The following is a 19,871-nucleotide window of genomic DNA, read 5'->3' on the forward strand; positions in this document are numbered from 1 at the left end:
GAGCTGCATGGGGCCATCCAGACAGGCATTGCACGTTCCTGGTTTTACTTAGCTTAGACTTCAGCACTAGTGGGCATTTCAAATCCCCACTTGCTGAACATCTCTGTTAGCCATAGAACACCCCCTTTCAGAAACTGCAGAGTGGTGAGGCACCAGAGCTCACTGTAAAGTAGTGCCACCATCAATTTGGCCAGAAGGTTGGCATTTGAAACCTAACTGATGTGAAATCTGCTCTTACGCAGCAGGAGGAGGTGCTATGGAAACCCTCAAGTACCAGGGAGCTGCTGGTGCCAGGCCCCTGCCCTGCTCAGGCAGCCTGTGCCCAGCGCCGCTCGTCCTGCCCGGGCTGTGTGGCTGCACAGAGCCCGCGTGCCCTGCCTCGGGTGGCACCTGCTGCTGACTTTGGCACGTTAAATCTGCAGGTAACATCACTTTGTTTCATCCTCTCTTGCTGTCTGAGAACTGCTGAGCGTGGTCCTGCTGTGCCTGGGGGGAGGCAGAGGGGGCTTGGAGTGTGGTTTCTGCTGGGCAGCGAGGGCCCTGCGAGGCAGGAGTCCCTGGGGTGGGCTGTGATCTCTGAGCCTTCCAGTTTCTGTTTCTTACTCCAAGGTATTCTCTGGGTACTTTACCTGGAATATCCAGCTGAGAACTGGAAGTTAATTCATCCAAATATGGGAAACTAGTGATTCTAAGAGATTTTTTTTTTTTTTTTGGTCTAAGAGAACTCCTTCCAGCATCCATCAAAGCAGATCATGGTTAAGATGACCACATTACAGTTTTCAAGGGATGCAGCGATAGATGAGCCTGAAAGAACACACGTTTCAAAAAAGAAGAGAACAAACTGCTATGCCTTAGATCCTTGCATTTGAGAGAGGTGTGAACAACAGCAGCAAGGCTGGAGCAGGCAGTTTGCAGATTTCTTTATGCTATTTGGAAACAGAGAGGGAAAGCTCCTCACTGCAGTACCATGGCAGGGCCCTCACCTGGGTCTTCTCTGCCATGGGGACAGTTTGCTTCTCACTCTTTCTGGCCAGCTCCCGCCCAGGGCAGGCCAGCAGTGCTGTGGGTACATTAAAACCTCTGGGAGGTACTGCCTTGCCCAGGTCTGTTCTCACACCTGTGCTGCATCTTCACTGAGTATTTGCTGAGAGCACCCATTCCATTTGTAGGACTGTTGGTGACAGTCAGGGCTGTTGCCATGGAGGTGGCAGGTCTGAGGGCAGCACTCAGACCTCTCTTGTGCATCTCAGACCTCTGAGATGCACAAGATGCTGTGCTGTACCTGACTTCACCCCCATTTTCCTTCTTGCTCTCCCTCTGCTCAGTTCCAGGTTCCTTCCCTCACCCACCAGAGCTCCCATGCTGTCCTTAAGCCACTTCATCCACCATATTCACCCTTTATTTCACCCACTATATTCACCCTTCAGCACTCCCACTCCTTCACCCCCAATCTGAAGCCAAAACCAGGAGAACTGACAGAACAGCTTTTGCTCACGGGTTGTGCTGAGCTTTAGTTTTGGTTGCTGCAATCCCTGCCTAGCTCAACACCAAGCTAAGGGTAATTTTATATCATCTGCACAGCCTGGCTTAAGGAATTAGTGTTCACATTGTCACAGGATGTGCCTATGGGGGTCTTCTGAGTGCCAAGTTGCCTCTTGCCCACACACAGGCCCCCTTGGTGCCTGCCCACTTTTAAGCTCTCCCAGAAGGAAGGAGAAGAATTTTTCATGCAAGACTCCCCCTTCAGTGCAGCTGCTTTTCTGCTGGAAAAAAACATTGGATGCAGCCACCACAGGGCTGCTACAACATCCCCTGTGCCTACAGCCTCTGCCTTGCATCTCTTCCTCCAGCCTCTCTGTTCAGGGTCTGGCAGAAGCCTCCTGCTTCTTGAGCTGCTGGAGGAAACAAACCCAGCCCAGGCCTTCCTCCCCAGATGGTCACCAGCTTCTGGGCTGGGGGACAGCTGCTGACCAGCTCTCCCCAGCCTATGGTGGGGACAGCAGGACACCCTACACAGTACTGGTGACCTTGTCTGTTGAGCCCCAGCTTATTGCTGGTCTTCCAGCAGCAGCAAGATGCTGTTTCACAGTTGTCTCCATCCTTTTGTCACAGCTGTAAGTTGCTGTCTAGCCCCTCTGAAGCTGCAGACATTTCATCTGCCCCACATGAAGCATTTTCAGCAGCCACAGGATATGCTAGCTAGTCAAGCTGAACCTCTTTAAAGTTTGGGTTTTTTTGGTTTGTTGTGGTTTTTTTTTTTTGGTTTTTTTTGTTGGTTTTTTTTTTTGGTTTTTTTTTGTGGTTTTTTTTTTTTTTTTTTTTTTTTTTTTTTGCTCATTCATACCATATCAGTGCTTTTTGGACTGCTTTAAACCTTCTACTCCTTTTCTCCATCCTCCTCCCAGCCTCTGGACTGTGCTGTGGCCTGGAGCACTTGTGAGCCCTGCTGCTGGGAACTGCACTGGGCCAGCTCTGCAGCTCCAAAGGCAGCGCTGGCCAGAGCCCTTTGATGCTGCAGAGCCCAGCAGTGTGGTTTGCCTGCGCTGCACCTCTGCAGAGGCTGCTGCAGGCACTGCAGACCAGCACTGCTGTAGGCACTGCATCTCATGGCAGTGAAAAGAAACCTGGGCAGCTGTCAGACTTCGGCCTCGTGCCATAACCAGTGACAGTTCCCTGCTGCTACTGTCCATAGTGCAGAGAGGTTTTCCTGAGGGGACAAGCGTCCCCTTCCCTGCAGGGTGCAGGCAGTGAGCAGCAAGCCTCTGTTGGGAAAGCCAGGCCTGAGCATACAAGAACTGTGCAGCAGTGCCTGTGTTCCATTAGTGTCTGCTATTGTCCAAGACACTTACACATCCCTCCAGAAACTGAGTTATTTGTGTATTTTTCAGTCACTTCAGGTCTGAATTCTGATTTGCAGGCAGTGCCCCCTCACCCACTGGCCACAAGGTCTGCGTTGCTGGTGGAGGCAAATAACTGCTTAAGCAAGGCAGAGGTGGTGTCCCTTCCCAGGTCTCTGAAACCTGTGAGATTTCACCAGATCCCTCCCCACTTCACTCTGTAAAAAACTTATTTTACATTGAAAGGGGTTTGTTTGTTTGTTAGTTTTTTTCTGAAGTGAATTTAGATGCAAGCAGAAGTGACAGATACTGAGAATTTTTCCATGTGCTTGTTCACATGAAACCACTTTGCACAGGAAGGGCTCTGCTGAAAGATGATTTTTATCAGCCCATGAACTCACACTCTTCACACAACTAATACTCCTGCAAAGCATCTTTGAGCTAGTGTGACAGCTACTACTCAAAACATGGATTTCTGAGGGTGGCTGCCTGCCTGCCTGGAGCAGGAGCGATCTAATTTCAGCCCTTAACAGCAAGCTCCCTCTTCTGCAGTGGTGTTCTCTCTTCCAGATGCAGCCTTCTGCTTTGCAGAAGTAGGGATCTGCAGACTCCTACTCTCTCCTGGAACAAATGGACTTAAAATCAGGTTAATCCTTCCATCCCCCATTCTCCTCCTGGAGAGATAGAGAGCAGCATACCTCACTATCTCCTTTAGGGTCTCCTTGGGAGAGCAGGAATGCAGATTCAGCTGTTTTCCTCAGCTTCGAGGAGCTGCTCCAGGTGCACAAGGCAGTGCAAAGGCTCCGAAACTTCCCAGTTAGAGCCAGAGCACGATGATTTCTATCAAGTGACATTTGCTACACACTCCCACCCCTTCACCCCCAGTCTGAAGCCAAAACCAGTAGAACTGACAGAACAGCTTTTGCTCATGGTTGTGCTGAGCTTTAGTTTTGGTTGCTGCAATCCCTGCCTAGCTCAACACCAAGCTAAGGGTAATTTTATATCATCTGCACAGCCTGGCTTAAGGAATTAGTGTTCACATTGTCATAGGATGTGCCCACTACCTGTGGGGGCTCTTCTGAGTGCAGTGTTGCCTCCTGCCCTCACACACTTCAATATCTACCTATTTAATAAAGGCTGTCTGCCATGTCCTCCTGAAAATGTACCCTGAGACACTCATAAACTGAGTGGGCATAAACAAAGCTTGACAAAGGATGCCAAAAGATGACACAGGCTGACTGAGAAAGACAGCTCTGTAAAGTTCAAATTCACATTTTTAACCAAGGACATATGTACTTACATGTGCTTTTTTTTATAGCTACTAAGAGGTCTTACCATGTCTTTTCCTATTTCAGGTCTCAGAACATCGTACAACATCTGTACATCGGGACAATGAATGTGTCCAACAACTGCAACACCACAAATCTAGAACTGCATCCCCATGTTCGCCTCATTGAATTTGCTCTGTATAGCCTCATTTTCTTTTTTGGAGCACTATTTAATGTCCTTGCCTTCTGGGTGTTCTCCTGCAAGATGAAGAAGTGGACAGAAACCAGGGTGTATGTAATGAATTTAGTCTTTGCAGATTTCTCTGTCATCTGCACCTTGCCTTCCATGGTTTACTTGCTCTGGAATAAGTCAGCCCGAGGGGAGCTCTGCCAGTTTACAGAGACAATGTATTTTATCAACATGTTAGTGAGCATCTACATCATTTCATTCATCTCCATTGATCGATACATTGCCATAAAGCACCCTTTGAAAGCCAGGGCCTTCAGGTCCCCGTCAAAGGCTGCCCTCCTCTGCGGGCTCCTGTGGTTCTTGGTGATAGTCAGTGCCACCATCCAGCTCTGGCACAGACACGCAGCTCTCTGCTTCCAGACCTACACCCCCACGCCTGCTGCTCTCAGCCTACTGGCCATTTTCTTCGTTTTCACTCTCCCATTAGCAATCTTGACCTTCTGCTCCACAGAAGTCATCAGGAACCTCAAGAAACATCTGAACACGAATTCACCAGAGGAGAAATCGATCCAGAAAGCCATACACATTATTTATGCAAATCTGATAGTATTTCTGATATGTTTTCTGCCAGCCTACCTCGGACTGCTTGCCAGGTTCATCATGGAGAGTGTTGGAGCTACCTGTTTCCTGTTCTGTGTCACGAAGAACTTCTCCTCCATGATGAGGTGCCTTGCCACGTCCAACTGCTGCCTTGATAGTGTCTGCTACTACTTTGTCACCAGAGAGTTCCAGGAAGCCTTTCTACAGCCCAAAGCCAGCACTCAACAAGCAGAGGCAACCCACCCCTTGCAGATACAGACATGCTAAAGGAAAAAGGGGAACAAAACCCAACATCTGCAACATAAAGAGGAAATACAGCTTCAGGGCTATTGGGATAAGTATTTCTCTTTTTATCTAGCAAGTTCTTTTTTAAGTTTAGAAATTTATACTCTATGTTTCCATTAAACAAACAGGTCACAGAGATGTGTAAAAATGTGTATGTAATCAGTTGTTGTTAACATGCCTCCATTCCACCCTGCAGCACCTACTTGTTACTGTTACAGGAACACAGGTGAGCCATGTACCTCTTTTAGTTCCTTCTGCAGCTAAAATCTACTGATCCTTCTTGCCATAATGTACAAATGTGTATATCATATTGCACCTCATTGTGTATTTCAGGTTGTTTCCATTATTAAACTAATTAAGTTTATATTCATCCCATACCTTTGGCAGCCTGGGCTGGGTGGCTGTTCAGATGGTTCTGGCATATTATTAAGTACATGTCCCTACAAAACAGCCTAGGCTGTCATGACCTCCTTCCCCTTCAACTCAACAGGTCAGACAGGTGTGAAGGAGCACTTTTGGGATGGAAGCAATACTTGCTCAATGCCATAAAGGCACAAAGTCCAGATTGCAGAGCTGAGTTCTCCTGCCCTCCGGCTGCCCTGCTGAGCCCTGGCCCAGAGGCAGCTCCTTAGAGCAGCCATCCCTGCAGGGCTGTTCCTCCCACACACTGAAAGCCTTTCACTGCTGCCCCGGCACTTGCCACCCTCGCACTGCCCTGCCCTGCCCTGTTTGTGCTGTGCCACCAGGCTGACCCCCAGGGCCACCAGAGCTCAGGCTCACAGTAGCCCACTCCTGCTGGGTTTCCACAGCCTGCCCACACTGACGCCCCTAACATTTCCATCACGGATGTGTGTTTTTCCACGAATCAGCAGCCTTGAAAAGTCAGGGGAGACAGGAAGTGGATAAATGCTGCTTAGAATTGGGCTTTTTTCTTTCTGAATGCTAAAAAACCTCCAAAACGGTGCTGAGCTTTGCCCAGCAATACTCAGAGCGTTCCGCCAGACAGTGTGGGGGAGTCTTTCCTGCCCACAAACACATCTTCCCCTGTGACCTACACCTGCCCTCAGTCAGCCCACAGCTGATGCCCCATCTGCTGCTGTCACCTTTGAGAGCATGAGCTCTCAAACCAACCTCCTGTGTTGGTTTTACAGGGCCTGGCTTTTGGTAGCAGGGGATCCACAAAGGTGGCTCCCATGAGAAGCTGCTGGAAGCTTCCACTGTGTCTGGCAGAGCCAGTGCCTGATGGCTCTGAGCATGGATATGCTGCTGGCCAAGGCTGGGCCAAGTAGAGAGGTTGGTAACACCTCTGTGGTAACAGCTTCAAGAAAATCAAAATAAAGGGGGGCACAGCTTTTTCTAGCCAGAGAAGAGAAGAGAAGAAGGTAAGAACATGTGAGGGAAACATAGAGACACCAAGGTCAGTGGGGAAAGAGAGGCAGGAGATGCTCCAGGGGCCAGAGCTAAGATTCCTCTGCAGCCATGGTGAGAGCATGATGAGACAGCTGTGCCCCTGCAGCCCCTGGGGATCCACGGGGGATGCAGAGATCCACCCACAGCCTGTGGGACCCACGGGGGATGCAGAGATCCACCCACAGCCTGTGGGATCCACGGGGGATGCAGAGATCCACCCACAGCCCAGGGGGAAGGTGCCCATGCTGGAGCAGGTGGATGCCTGGAGGAGGCTGTGCTCCAGTGGAAGACTCAGAGGAGAGGGGGCCCTGCTCCCAGGCTGGAGCAGCCTGTCCTCGGAGGACTGCACCCCGTGGATGAGTGATCCACACTGCAGCAGTTTTGGGACGGACTCACATAGCAGGAATTTTGGGAGGACTGCTGCTCAAAAGTGGACTCAACTCTGGAGAAGTTCACAGAGAGCTGTCTCTCCCATGGTCTCACAGGCACTCCTCTCCCAGAGCAGCAGAAGAAAATCTTGGTGATGAACTGACCAAAACCCCCACACCCTGTCTCCCTGTGCTGTCAGTGGGAAGGAAGGAGGGGTTGGGAGAAGAAAAGGTGTTTTAAGTGCTTACTTTACTTATTATCCTCCTCTGATTTTGTTAGTAATAAACTCACTTTGTATCTCTAAGATGAGCCTGTTGCCCTTGGAGTGTTTTCTCCCAGTCCTTACCTCAACTTAGGAACCCTTTGTCAAATTTTCCTCTCCTCTGCCCAGCTGTGGCACGGGAGGGTGAGTGAGCAGCTCTCATGGGTGCCTGGCATTTGTCAAACCATGACAGCTCCAAAGACAAGAATGAATGGGACAAATCCTGAGGGAGTCAGTCTGGCTCCTGTCAGCTGGCTCACAGAGACGGGATTGCAACTCTACCCAGTGGGCAGCAAAACCCATCCAAATGTCTGTGAAACACCAGCGGGCAGCTCCTAACCATGCTCCCAAAGGTGCCAGCACCTCAGTGCCGCACTGGTGGCAGTGACTGTCATTACCCGGCTTCCCAGCGGTGCTGATGGTCAGAGTTACACTCCTGGCTGCTGTGCAGAGGGTGAGCCAGCCCGTTACACCTGTCACCGTGCAGGTGACAGCAGCGCTCTGGTCCCTGGGCTCGCTGTCCCCTCGGAAATATCCCTGTCCCGCCCGGGCACCCTCTGCCACCGCAGCACAGGCTGCCCAGCCTCCCCGGGGAACCTTCTGCTGCCAGACGGGCAATTTGCAACCATTACAAATGGGTTTTATCTCAGAAATTGTTTTCCCACGACCGGAGAGATGAAATGTTAATTGCCGGGCTGTGTGAGGCGAGGCGGGGATGGGCGGAAGGGCTGACGGTGGAGCTTTCAGCTGCCGGCAGCGGGACAACAGAGGGCACCAGAGGCTCCAGCCCGAGGAAATCGGGGCATAAATGAAGCGCTGCTGTTCGCACGAGTTCACTGCTGGGCTCAGCCCCGCCGGGCTGTGACAGCCCCGGGACAGCACGGCCAGCACGGATCCCCTTGCCTGCCGGGACGCCCTGCGGCCTCTCTGAGGAGCCAGCCCGCCTGCGGCCTCAGCGGAGCAGGTAAAGCTCTTCCTGTCGCACAGCGTGCGAGCCCTGTGCCCTGCCCGGCCCTTCCACCTCTGCTCGCCAGCTGTCAGTGCCGCTGCCCGCGATTCCTGCTGCTTCCACAGCTGCTCTGCCTCTGTTCTGCAGCTACATCCCGCTCAGGGGTCTGTGCCCCTCGCTGCAGTTCCCATTAGTGCTCCCTCAGGTGTGGGGACAGCTGGGGACACGGCCTTGGAGCTGCCACCAGCTCTGTGCTTGCGTGGGGGCTCGGTGCGGCTGGCATGTCCAGCCCAGAGGGCTCAGCTGCTCCTCATGCAGGAAGAGTGGCTTTTGCACCGCAAGGTGACCACAACAGGCTGCCAGGGAACAGCTGCAGCATAGGCTGAAACCACAGAGTGGCCAAAAGCTATGAGGCTGAAAGCCCAAGAGCACTAGGACACCGGCTGTATGTTAGTTCCTCCATGAATTCCACCCTAAAAATGACTGTACGCCTGGGTTCAGTACTGCCGTACCAGTTCTGGTGCTGGGACAGGTGTTGTGCCTTCCTCTGGAGTTGCCAGATCTGTCTCTCAGTCTTGGACACTAGAAACAGTTCACTTACTTAATGCAGTCATCTATTTTCACTACAATTTGCATGTTGATGTTTAGAAGGTGCCGACTTATAAGGCAATGTATTAGTAAGAGATTGTAGCAACCTGGGCACTTTCCGTGCCTGGTTCATTGCAAACACTTCCTATATGAGCTGCAGACAAAGTCTGATTCATCCTCTTTGCTGGTAGCAAATGCCTTGAGATATTTAAAGGAAGAGCAGGAGATAGTCTAAATTCTCAGATTCATGTTTTCTGCCCTAGCAAAATTTTTGCTTCCTACCTTTGAAGGCTGAGATCAGACATGAGCTCATTTGCTCACTTTTCCTTCTTTCTCTGGAGGCCTGTTATCTGCCAGGGCTGCTGGTACCCCTGCTGAGCTGTTCCTCCCCACCAAAGGAATGGATTTATGTTTGGGGGCACAAATCCTGCCCACAGCAGGCACCCACCCACCCAGCAGCCTGCAGCAGCATTCCCACTGCCCCTGGGAGCAAAGCCACTGGGCTGGAAGGGCTCAAGCCCTGAGGATGTTCTCAGGTCTGGCAAGACCCAGAGCAAACCCATGGGGTGGCTTCAGCAGCAAACCAAGGGCCATGGAGGGCAAATGGGGAATGCTGCCCAGGGCAAAAGGGGAATGCTGCCCAGGAAAAATGGGGAATGCTGCCCAGCTCCGGTGTGGGCTGTCCTAAAGCCAGTGGTCTGACAACTGCAGCAAAAGAGGCAAAGGTAAAAACAAAAAATATTATTCTGCTTTGCTGTGACCCAAACTGTTCATACCAGGACTGGAGGGATGGTGAGGCAGGCTTAACCCTGCACCGGCAGCAAGAGAGGGCAGTCTCAGAGATTTTGTGGACTGAACAAAAACCAGTTCAGGTTTTTGAGGCTGCCCACATGAGCAGTGCAGGGACATGAGGAGCTGCAGGGCCATGACAGGAGGGCACAGCTGCAGGACACTGCCAGTGAGCTCAGTCTCATGCCTACACTCTTTCCTTGCAGAGACAGCCCAACATGGAGAACTGCACTGAGAGAGGTGCCCATGGTAGCATTGTGGTGCTTCAGCTGGTTGTGTACATCCCAGTGCTCGCTCTGGGGATCCCACTGAACGCAATTGCCTTCTGGGTCTTCTGCTGCAAAATCAAGAGGTGGACCGAGACCAAGGTGTACATGATCAACCTCATCGTGGCAGACACTTCCCTGCTCTTCACCCTGCCTTTCCTGCTGTATTTCACCAAGTACAAACATCCCATAGACCAGCTGTGTTTAGCCATACAAAACATCTGTTTTATAAACATGCCTATGAGCATCTTTATCATCACCCTGATTGCAATTGATCGATACATTGCAATCAAGTTCCCTCTAAAAGCAAAGATCCTTCGATCCCCACTGAAATCAGCTTCTATCTGTGGCTTTCTTTGGACAGCAATGATAACTTATTCCAGTTTGTATCACATTCGTCGCCGTAGCTGGGAAGGTTGTTGCTTTTGGAAACAATCTCTTCTACCTAGCTATTCCTCTTTAGTCTACTGCATCTGTGGGTATTTTATTCCCTTAGGGATTGTGATGTTCTGCTCAGTACAAGTCATCAGATGTCTAAAACAGAAGATGGCCACAGGCCCTCATGAGACAAAATTATTCCAGAAGGCCGTGCAGATAGTTTCTGTGAATTTGTGTGTGTTTGCTGTCTGTTTCTCACCCTTCCACATCTCACTGCTCTTGCGGTTTGCAGTGGAAGTTGCTGGAGCTCATTCTCTGATGCCGGGAGTTGTAACCTGTATTAAGGTCTCTGCATGCTTAGCAAATTGTAACTGCTGTCTGGATGCATTTTGTTATTATTTTGCAGCCAAGGAATTTCCAGAGTTTTCTTCTATGTTCCCCAAGTGTATATTTATCAGGTCCAAGATGAACAAAAGTGAGGAGTCACAGCCACCCACGGATCAAGTGATTCTATGAACAAGGTGTAGTGCACAGCGGTGTTGAGTGCCACAAAGCTGCTCAAGTTCTGAGGCACAGGCAGTGGAACCACATACAGTGTTTGCAATCATTGTAGGCATGGGCATATGGACAAAAAGGGGCAAACCCCTCCAAAGGGTCTGATGTTTACTTGAATTTTGTCCTGCTGTCTTCAGTGACTTGACTCCAGCTCTGACTATTGTCTTGTATCGTTGCATCGCAGCTCCAGGCACCACCTGGTGACAGCTTGTCTTGGTTGGCTTCATGGTCCTTCACTTTCAGTGTCTTCTGACTTGTAAACCTCTAAAAAATTTCCTCTTGGGACTGCAAGCTCATATTCTGCTGACGTAAACTTAGAGACAATTAACTTCCTTAGTGACAACTGACATAAAGTTCCCCTACAAGTCTGTCACCACGCAGCAGTGACACTGGTTCAGACCACAGTCTGAAACCACTGACTAGACCTTGGTGCAATAAACACGCAAAGGACTGTTCCCGGCAGAGAAAGTGTCCCACATCCAGGCATTAGATCCACCTGCTTTGTGTCAATTCTTGGGCAACAACACGGCGGAAGCTGCAGTGAGCAACGGTGCCATAAAACCAGATGAAACTATTCAGGTCATTCAGCTGATAACTCATGTCCCAGTTTTCTTCCCTGGTGTGTTTTCTAATGCTCTGGCATTACTGGTGTTTCACTGCAAGCAGAGCAAGTAGCCTGTGTGTGTATGTGACCAGTTTAACCATTGCACACTGTTTATTCCTCGTTCTGCCTTCTGAATTATCTTTTCAAAGGCAGGAAAAGATATGGGAGACAGTGCCTGATCTTATCAACCATCTATTGCTTAAGGAGATGTGTGAGTGTTGTCACCCATCAACAAATATGCTGCAATTAACTACCCTCAGAAAGCAAGGGGCTTCTTGGCAGACATCTCTTACAATCCAGGCAAGTGGTGTTCAGCAAGGAAAAACACTGCTACTTCAGGAACAGCACAGAGGGCCTTCAAAAACATTTTTGGACCTAGGATTCCCTTCTGAGACCTTGCATCTCATTGCTTATGCCTGTTCCAAAAACATTATTATGATTTTTTTTTTATTATTTTGAAAAAAGAGATGAAGATTCATATCAACCTGTTAACCTACTCTTAATCCAGAAAGCAAACAACTTGCTTATTTTTGTGGATTCAGTCATGCTCATGTTTTCTCCCAGTTAACATGGAGAACTTGTTCAATTTCCAGTGGGTTTCAGACAGGTCATCTACTCTCAAATATAGAACAGCAATGCTTTTTATACATGTGGCCTCACATATACATCTCATAAGTGTTCCTTTTTCTCATTGCAAAGAGGAAATTAGTTGACTTCACAATCTCTGTCATCATTTTTTTGCTGTTTCCACTGAATGCTATGAAAACAAACAAACAAAAAATCTATACTTTTGCAAGTGCAAATAAAGGTCATAGTAATATATATATAAATAAATATTCATTTATTACCATTATACATCAGAGTCCTCTACTCTTAATGCTAAGCCTATAGTGGAGATTGGGAGAAAAGCCTTTGCTACTGAGATATAAGATCTGCCTTTCAGCAGGGTATTTAACAGTGAAACCCAAAGATGAGCAAGGAACTTTCTGATTATCTGAAGCTATATATTCTACCTTGGACAAAAATTATTATCTGGTTTATATGTCAAGTTTAGGATGGGTTTCTGGCATCCTGCTTCAGTCTGAACAAAGCCTCAGCTCCCTGAGTGCTCCCAGTAAATGGAACAGAGGAGTTATCAGACCCTGGGCCACAACAAACTGCTGGCCAGCATCCAGCACTGCAATAGCAATCCAGGAGGATGGCAACACCCTTAACCCCAAATCTTTTCCATTTCCTAGCACAAGAGTCTGGGAAATGATAGTGGGGACCAGCCATAGCTGCCAGAGTCCATCAGCTGCCCCAAACAGCAAGGCTGAACCACTGCATTTTACCAACATTTCTGCAAGATGTAACGTTCCTGTCCCTTAAAAGAAAAAAATGCTAATAATGGTTTCCACTTCAGGCTTGTGAGGGAAAAAAACAAAACAAAACAAAACAAAACAAACAAAAAAAAAAAAAAAAAAAAAAACAAACCAAAAAAAAAAAAAAAAAAAAAAAAAAAAAACAAAAACAAAAAAAAAAAAAAAAAAAAAAAAAAAAAAAAAACAAGAAACACACAACCAAAAAAAACTGACAGCAAAGAACACAAGGAAAAGCCTACAAAGTAACTCAGAATCTTGCTTTTATGTGAGTGAGTGAGTGAGTGAGTGGCCACCAGAGAAAGCTTTTTTGGCCCTCCTATGCATGGAAGGCAGTGGCTGGCATTAGACAGTATTTTGCTGTTTGGTGGCATTTCAGCAGACCTGAAGCCTGAGTTCTTACCAGAGGTTTGAGCTCCAGGGGGCTGAAGGACACATACTGGGGAGCTGTGGGCTGGGTGCTGCTTTCAGGTGCTGGAGGCGTCTCTGATTTTGTTTCCTTGGCACAGCAAGTGTTTCCAGGGGTGAGCGCTGCCTGGCAGCCTCCAGGGAACTCCGCAAGCCCTGAAGCAGCATCAGGCTCTTGGGAAGCACAGGCTTTTCCAGTGTGTGGGCACAGATACTCAGCTGGTCCCTGGTGCTGGTGATGCCTTAGAACTTTGGCTTTTGTGTTTTTCATGTATTTGTAATCCTGCAATTCTTCAGTGTATACCCCTAAACTCCATATACAGTATCAGCTGCTGCTTTCCCATTTTGGTCAGACAACAATTCCTCTCCAGGCCTGGCAATCAAGGACACCTTACTGTCTTAGACCCCAAGAAATGTAAACAAAAGTGAGTTGGGGGGAGTAAACTTGGGCTAAATGCCTTCATTACCTGAAGCTGTAACTGGAAGATTAACCCCCAATATGCAAATGGACCAAACTTATAAAATTGTGAAACCCCTTGATCCATCATTCATTTTTGGGTGTAGCTGCCTGGGGGGCTTCATCTGCCCTAAATGTACCTTATGGCCCTTCAATACATATAACTGCTTTTTATTCCCTTACCTTTGTCTAACCTCTGGTTTTAGGCAGCCCCAAAAGGCATCACTGCAGGACTGTGGGGAGGGTTGCAGCACAGGAGCCCTGACAGCATTTTCTGCTGCAGGCAATTCTGTGCAGTGGTGGGGAAGGGGAAAGGGGAAACAGCCCCAACAGCCAGGGCTGGTCATTGTGTGGGATTGCTGCACTTAGCCTCAAACTGCCATTTGACATGCTAAAAATAAGACTGATATGTTTTGCTCTCAACTCTATAGTTCTCTTTTGGTCAAGATCTGCTGTTGCACCATCCCTTCTGGCCGTGAGAACGGCAGGAAAGAAACCCTGTGGGGCAGAGGCACTGCAGGGCAGCCCAGAGCCCTGTGTCCCTCTCTGTGCGTGGAGATGGTACCAGCACCCCTCCCACCCTACCACAGGCTCTGCCCCACTCCGACATTCCCGCAGCTGCAGCCAGCAGGACACAGGGATGCAGGGGAGGTGGAGATTTTCCCTGGCAGGGAAAGGAGGCAGGAGCCCATCAATCTGTCTGACAGCAGGCCATACCACTGGTTTTTTACCTTGCAGGAATATTTTGTCCCACTGGCTACTTTCATTAAGAAATCACTTTTCCAGGCACAATGTAGTGGATGCTGGTGTCAGTGCAAGGTTCTTCGGGGCTCACTGCAGGCACCAGTGCAGGCTGTACAGGCGCCAGTGCTCTGCAGTGCTGCTGGGCCCTGGAATACCCTGCCCCAGAGCTGCCAGCAGGGACACAGCACAAGTGTCACCTCCACTGCGCCACACGGGGACAGCACTCACAGGGCTGAGACAGGCTGGGAACTGCAGAGGCAGGGGAAATACCAAGTCAGCGTCAATGGTCCATGGCAGGGGTGATAAAACCTGTGACTGCGTGGAAGGAGGGGACCGTGAGCAGCTGCAGATGAGGGTGGCTGATGTGGAGACGAGGTGGAGAGAAGGATGGGGATCCTCATGCTGCTGTGGCCAGGAATCAGGCACAGACCCAAGAGCCTCGGCAGGAGCCATGTAAGTTCTTCACAGACAGCACTTTATCCTAGCTTTGCCTACTGGTAGCTTGTGTTGAGTTTGCTTTGACACATGCTGGTGAACCTGCTGCTCACAGCCGGGTACTTTGTGCCTAGTGACATGGCTTCTCCTTCTCTTGAGACCTCAGTGGGCTGATGAGACCCTCATCTGGCAACCACGGCACCAAGCTGTGGATGGGAAGCATCAGACTGGAGAGGTTCTATGAGCTGAGCCCCTCCAGGCATGACTGTGACTTCTCATGGTTTATACCACTAGCGATTGCCTGGACACAGACAAGAGGAGGCTGGGAACAACACTTGAGGATGATGCAAGATTTTCTGTACAGTGATGAAACTAGCACAAACGCAGAAGCTGGATGACTTTGAAGACTAAAGTACGAACAAGGACCATGACATAAAAATATTGCTGGCTGGGGATCAGTGAGCTGGGCACACTAATATGTCAGTAACTACTTGTAAGCATCCACCAAGCAGCAGCCCCAAGAAAGGCAAAAGCAGTCCCTGGAAATTTAGAAGTTTGTAATGTATTGTAATTGTACACTGGCATGAAATTATTTTCAAGGGCTGTTTTGTGACGTGCAGACAGACAATGCAGAAATACTCCAGAAGCTGCCCTAAGGTGACCTTAGAGCAAAGTGGAAAGGGGAAATACGTTTGGCCAAGACAGCAATTCAAGGTGCTACTATCAGCACCTTTAAGCTCATTGATCAACTTGTCTGAGCTTTTCTGGTAAATAGGCTGTCATGGGGAGCCCAAGAGCAACCCTGGGACACAGGCACCTGCAACCACTGAGCCGTCACAGAGCCAGCAGGTCACAGGGTCACGGCGCCACGTTTTCTCGGAATTGCTGGCTGAGAAGAGCTATGGAAGACAAGAGAACTACTATGATTCAGAGTGAAACGCTTTATAACAATCACAAAACTTCCTGCAAACCACTGCTCTCACCTCTCCAACAGCTGCAGGACTGTTGGGGCTGTTCTGTCCCAGGGCTCAGGCAGTGTGACAACAGAAACCACTCCTGCTCCAATCCCATCAGGGGTGGCACTCTGGAAGGCAGAGAGAAGACCTCAGGACATTTCAGGGCAATGGGTCCCCTCAAGCACAGTCTGTTAGGCGAGGAGGGTCAACAGGCATTGCCCAGTGAGACATCAGGCAATGGAAGGTAAAGCAAAGGAAAAAGCCAAAGCTATTCCACCTCCAGAGGAACTGCTGCAGGGATGCAGGGCAGACAAGCCTTTCACCTCCTTGCAGGACTACTGCAGGCTCCTCAGTCAGCAGGAGGTGGTACAAGCCACACCAATGGTGATGACAGAGGAAGCTCTGCCCTTTGTTCAGCAGGAGTGCGGGTGCTTTCTCGGCCAGCGTTGCTGCTCTCAGAGCCACCAGAAATTGTGATCAGAGGACACCCCACTGGTCATGTGCAAGGAGCACTGTTCGTCGTGCCTGCACAGCACTCCACAGCTGGGCTGGAGGAACTCACTCTCTCCAAGGACAGCAAGAGAACAGGTAATTTCTCCTGGCTATTTACTGACATGGTTATTTGCATTCTGCAAGGCTTCACCTTTCCCCAGCAGTGGTGGGACACCAGAATAGCGATGGAGAAAGAGAGGGCTGGAGCCAATATATTTTCAAAGGTTCATTTTGATACTGACCACATCAGACACGTTTTGGGTTGCTTGAGGGCTGTCTCAGCCTTTGCTAGATCTTTTCTAGGTCTCCCTGTTATGATCTTCCCTTATATCTTATGGGCCCATGACACATTTCTCATGTGCAGAGGACACAGCTGCTGCAGGTATCTGCTGTACCACATTCCCTCACCTCTTCAGAGGTCTCCTGGTGTGATTCCTCTGCTGCACGATTTTCAGAGCTAACCAAGACCCACAGATGCACATAAATGCTGCAGCACTGCCTTACGGTTTGCTCACTGGGGATGCTTTTGAGACCCACAAACCTTTCCCCATGGAGCCACATTCCCCCTGCAGGGAACACCCAAAGACATGTCAGACATCCTGGCTCTTTTCTGTCCATGAACAGTTGCACCTGGAACGTGCTTCTGCATTAACTCCTCCAAAGCTGGAGGGCAAACAGCAATACTGCCCTTAGATCCAAGGTGATAAAACCACATGCTAGACCAAACATAGCTCACCTCTTCCATATCTCATTCCTGCCATGGCATAGGCGAGTTTCTTTTGTCTTGGAATTGTGGCAGTTTGCTGTAATGCTTCTGAGATTAAGAGCAGCTTTGACAATCCTTGAAAGGCAGTGAGCAGACCCAGCACTCCGATTCTCAGTGCAGCCCTCTGAGTACAGAATTTGATGGCAGCTGAAACCAGTGAGAGATACACTAATGAGAGATACACTAATGAGAGATACACTAATAATTGCTCATGTCACTACTGAGAAGTGACACAGAGACATCTCAGCACTGAGGGAAAAGACAGCTGTCCTTCTGCTGCACATCTGGGACATTTTAAGCTGCAAGGTCACTGGCTGGCTTCCACTGAGCCCTGCTATAAGGGAAGGGATGAAAGTTTGGTTTAGGGATCCCCTATCCCACTATCAAATGTTTGCAATGGCTCACATAACTCCTTGATGCGGGGTATCTGCTGCTGCCTGATCCAAGTCTGGATCAAAGCAAAAACAGGGCCCAAAACAGGGGCCCAAGCCCTTTTCTCTGCCACCCTCCAGGAGCAGTCTTCCTCGCACAGGACCCAGGGAGAATCTAAGTTTTTCTCTCCTTCACAACGGATCAGGCTTGTGTCCCTGTCCCTCTTCTTCCCACTAGGTACCCTACCTCAGGTTTTCATGGCTGCCAAAGCCCTGAACTCTCTCAATTAGAATTAATCACTGATTCAGTCCAGAACCTCCCTCATAAAAGGCTTAATTTGCTTTTGCAGGAACTGTACGCTTTGATACTCCCAAAATGAACCACAGCAGCTGCAATATCACAGCCTATGAAATATTTTCAGTTTTCCAGCTGTGTGTTTACATCCCAGTTTTGGTTTTGGGCATCGTGCTGAATGTGTTGGCGCTGTGGGTGTTCTGTTGCAAACTTGGCAAATGGACAGAAACCAGAGTATACATGGTCAACTTGGCTGTGGCTGACTGTTTGCTGCTCTTCACCTTGCCGTTCAAAACTCTGTCCCAGTTCCAGCACCTGAAGGTGGACGGGTGGTGCCTGGTTCTGGAAGGTGGCTATTTCACAAACCGCTTTATGAGCATCGGTATCATCACCCTCATTGCTGCTGACAGGTACCTTGCAATCAAGTACCCTTTGAGATCCAAGGCACTCAGGTCACCGCTGAAGGCAGCTTTTGCCTCTGGATTCCTTTGGATAGTCATCATCTGTGAAACTTCCCTCATTAAAAGCTTTGAGGACCGAAGAGAGGATGAGTTTTGCTTTGAAAAATCTTCGGTGACACCCTCGGTGATCACACTGTGTGCCATTATTGCAGGGTTTTTCATACCGCTGCTCATCTTGAGTTACTGCTCCATAAAAATCATTGCAGAGCTCAGGAGAAAGAAGATTGACAACTCTTGCAATGAAATGCTGACCAGGAAAGCTGTCTACATTGTGTCTGCAAACATGGCTGTGTTCATCATCTGCTTTTTACCTCTTTACCTCGGGCATCTCCTCCGCTTTGTCCTGGACTCCATCAGCTCCAACTGCTCGGCAATACAGAGCAGCAACAACTTCGTTCACTTCGCCTCCATCCTTGCCAACACAAACTGCTGCCTGGATGCCATTTGTTACTACTTTGTCAACAAGGAATTTAAGGAAGCATCTTCCAAGCTGGCAAAGTCCAAATCTGAGGCCAGTGAAGAAGCTGCAATTCAGCTCCCACGTGTAGCACATTAAGGCAGAACACATACAGCACACATTTTATATTTGCTGTGTTCAACTGGGATTCACTAGCAGGGTTTCACACTTGCTTTTTTAAGAGTGGGATGGAGGGACATTCTACTAATGAGAAACATTCAGATGCATGATTCAGCTCTGAATCAGACAACCACAGTAGTCCAGGTCCTGATCTAATGATCTAGATTGCTGCTGACAATTCCCTGCCTTAATGCAAATTTGCGTAAAATGGTAGATTTCCCCTGCCAAAAACCCCCATCTTTCATTTTCCCATGAAAGCCAAAAGAAGCACAGGGACTGGTAAAGGATTGGGTATTGTCTCTCATCCCCACCTTGGATCAATGTTTGTGCAGCTGTGACAAAGAAATAGGCTATTCCAAACATCAACAAATTTTTAAAAAATCAGAGTGAAAGCATGCAGAAAAAGAAAGGATGGTGTTTCTGTGAGTCACAATCTTACTGGGTTTTAGTTGCTAATAATGCACAATCCCCTAACACGAATATTTAGCTTGCTTTAAAGAATTTTACAGCAATGTAACAGCTACAAAATGGTCATCATTACAACACAAGGTCAGAAGAAATTGCAGTTGCTTGTATTGGGGAAAAACTTGTGTGAGTCAAAATGTTTGAGTCAAATGGCATTAAAATTAAATAAAAGAGTTGGTACAGGGCAGTGGGAACAAGGACTCTGTATCAGGACTCTATTCAATCTTATAATGTAAAGGACTGTCTAAAGTGGTAGCAAAGCTGTTCCAAAGAAATCAACCTAAATAAAGTTGTGTCTCTAGCATGAAATTCAGTTTCTTAATGAGTTAAATGGAAAAGGGGGGAGATGGGGTGGTAGAGGAGCTGCTGTGCTGCCTGTGGGGGAGGGACAGCTCCCTGTTGTCCAAGCCAGGGGCAGTGGGTATGAGCTCTAACTGGGACTGGGATTTTTTAATGCAGAGCAGAGTGTCCCACCCTGTGGTAATTTTACCACAAACACCTAAAAAGTAGATGAAACCACTCAGCAGCTTCAGACCACACACCCTGAGCAAAGCTGTACCATGCACACACCTCTACTCACACCTCCCAGCCCCAGGCTGGGCTGCTGGATTTGTTTTGGTTTAGGGCAAATTTGGGACAAAACTTCCAATGGGGTTTTACTAGAAAGCAGATTTAAGTGACCCTTTTCCCAGTTGGTTCGGGAAAATATTTCTTTGGAGAAGAGTGGAAAAAACCT

The 19,871-nt window shown here is 48.8% G+C and overlaps 3 protein-coding genes across 3 annotated transcripts; all 3 read left to right on the forward strand.

The window, feature by feature from the left end:
- Positions 1–4,229: 4,229 nt before the first annotated feature.
- On the forward strand, positions 4,230–5,162 carry LOC121363975 (G-protein coupled receptor 35-like). Its single transcript, XM_041486780.1, has one exon. It carries the CDS (start codon positions 4,230–4,232, stop codon positions 5,160–5,162), a length of 933 nt encoding a protein of 310 aa, XP_041342714.1.
- Positions 5,163–8,067: 2,905 nt separating this feature from the next.
- On the forward strand, positions 8,068–11,670 carry LOC121364069 (G-protein coupled receptor 35-like). The gene is made up of 2 exons (XM_041487007.1): positions 8,068–8,185; positions 9,754–11,670. Exon 2 carries the CDS (start codon positions 9,766–9,768, stop codon positions 10,705–10,707), a length of 942 nt encoding a protein of 313 aa, XP_041342941.1. The 5' UTR covers positions 8,068–8,185; positions 9,754–9,765; the 3' UTR covers positions 10,708–11,670.
- Positions 11,671–16,187: 4,517 nt separating this feature from the next.
- On the forward strand, positions 16,188–18,649 carry LOC121364083 (G-protein coupled receptor 35-like). The gene is made up of 2 exons (XM_041487045.1): positions 16,188–16,296; positions 17,688–18,649. The coding sequence occupies exon 2, from the start codon at positions 17,714–17,716 to the stop codon at positions 18,647–18,649; it is 936 nt and encodes a 311-aa protein (XP_041342979.1). The 5' UTR covers positions 16,188–16,296; positions 17,688–17,713.
- Positions 18,650–19,871: the final 1,222 nt, after the last annotated feature.

Source organism: Pyrgilauda ruficollis, unplaced genomic scaffold, assembly GCF_017590135.1.
Source record: "Pyrgilauda ruficollis isolate IOZ18807 unplaced genomic scaffold, ASM1759013v1 scaffold79, whole genome shotgun sequence".
NCBI classification, from domain to species: domain Eukaryota; kingdom Metazoa; phylum Chordata; class Aves; order Passeriformes; family Passeridae; genus Pyrgilauda; species Pyrgilauda ruficollis.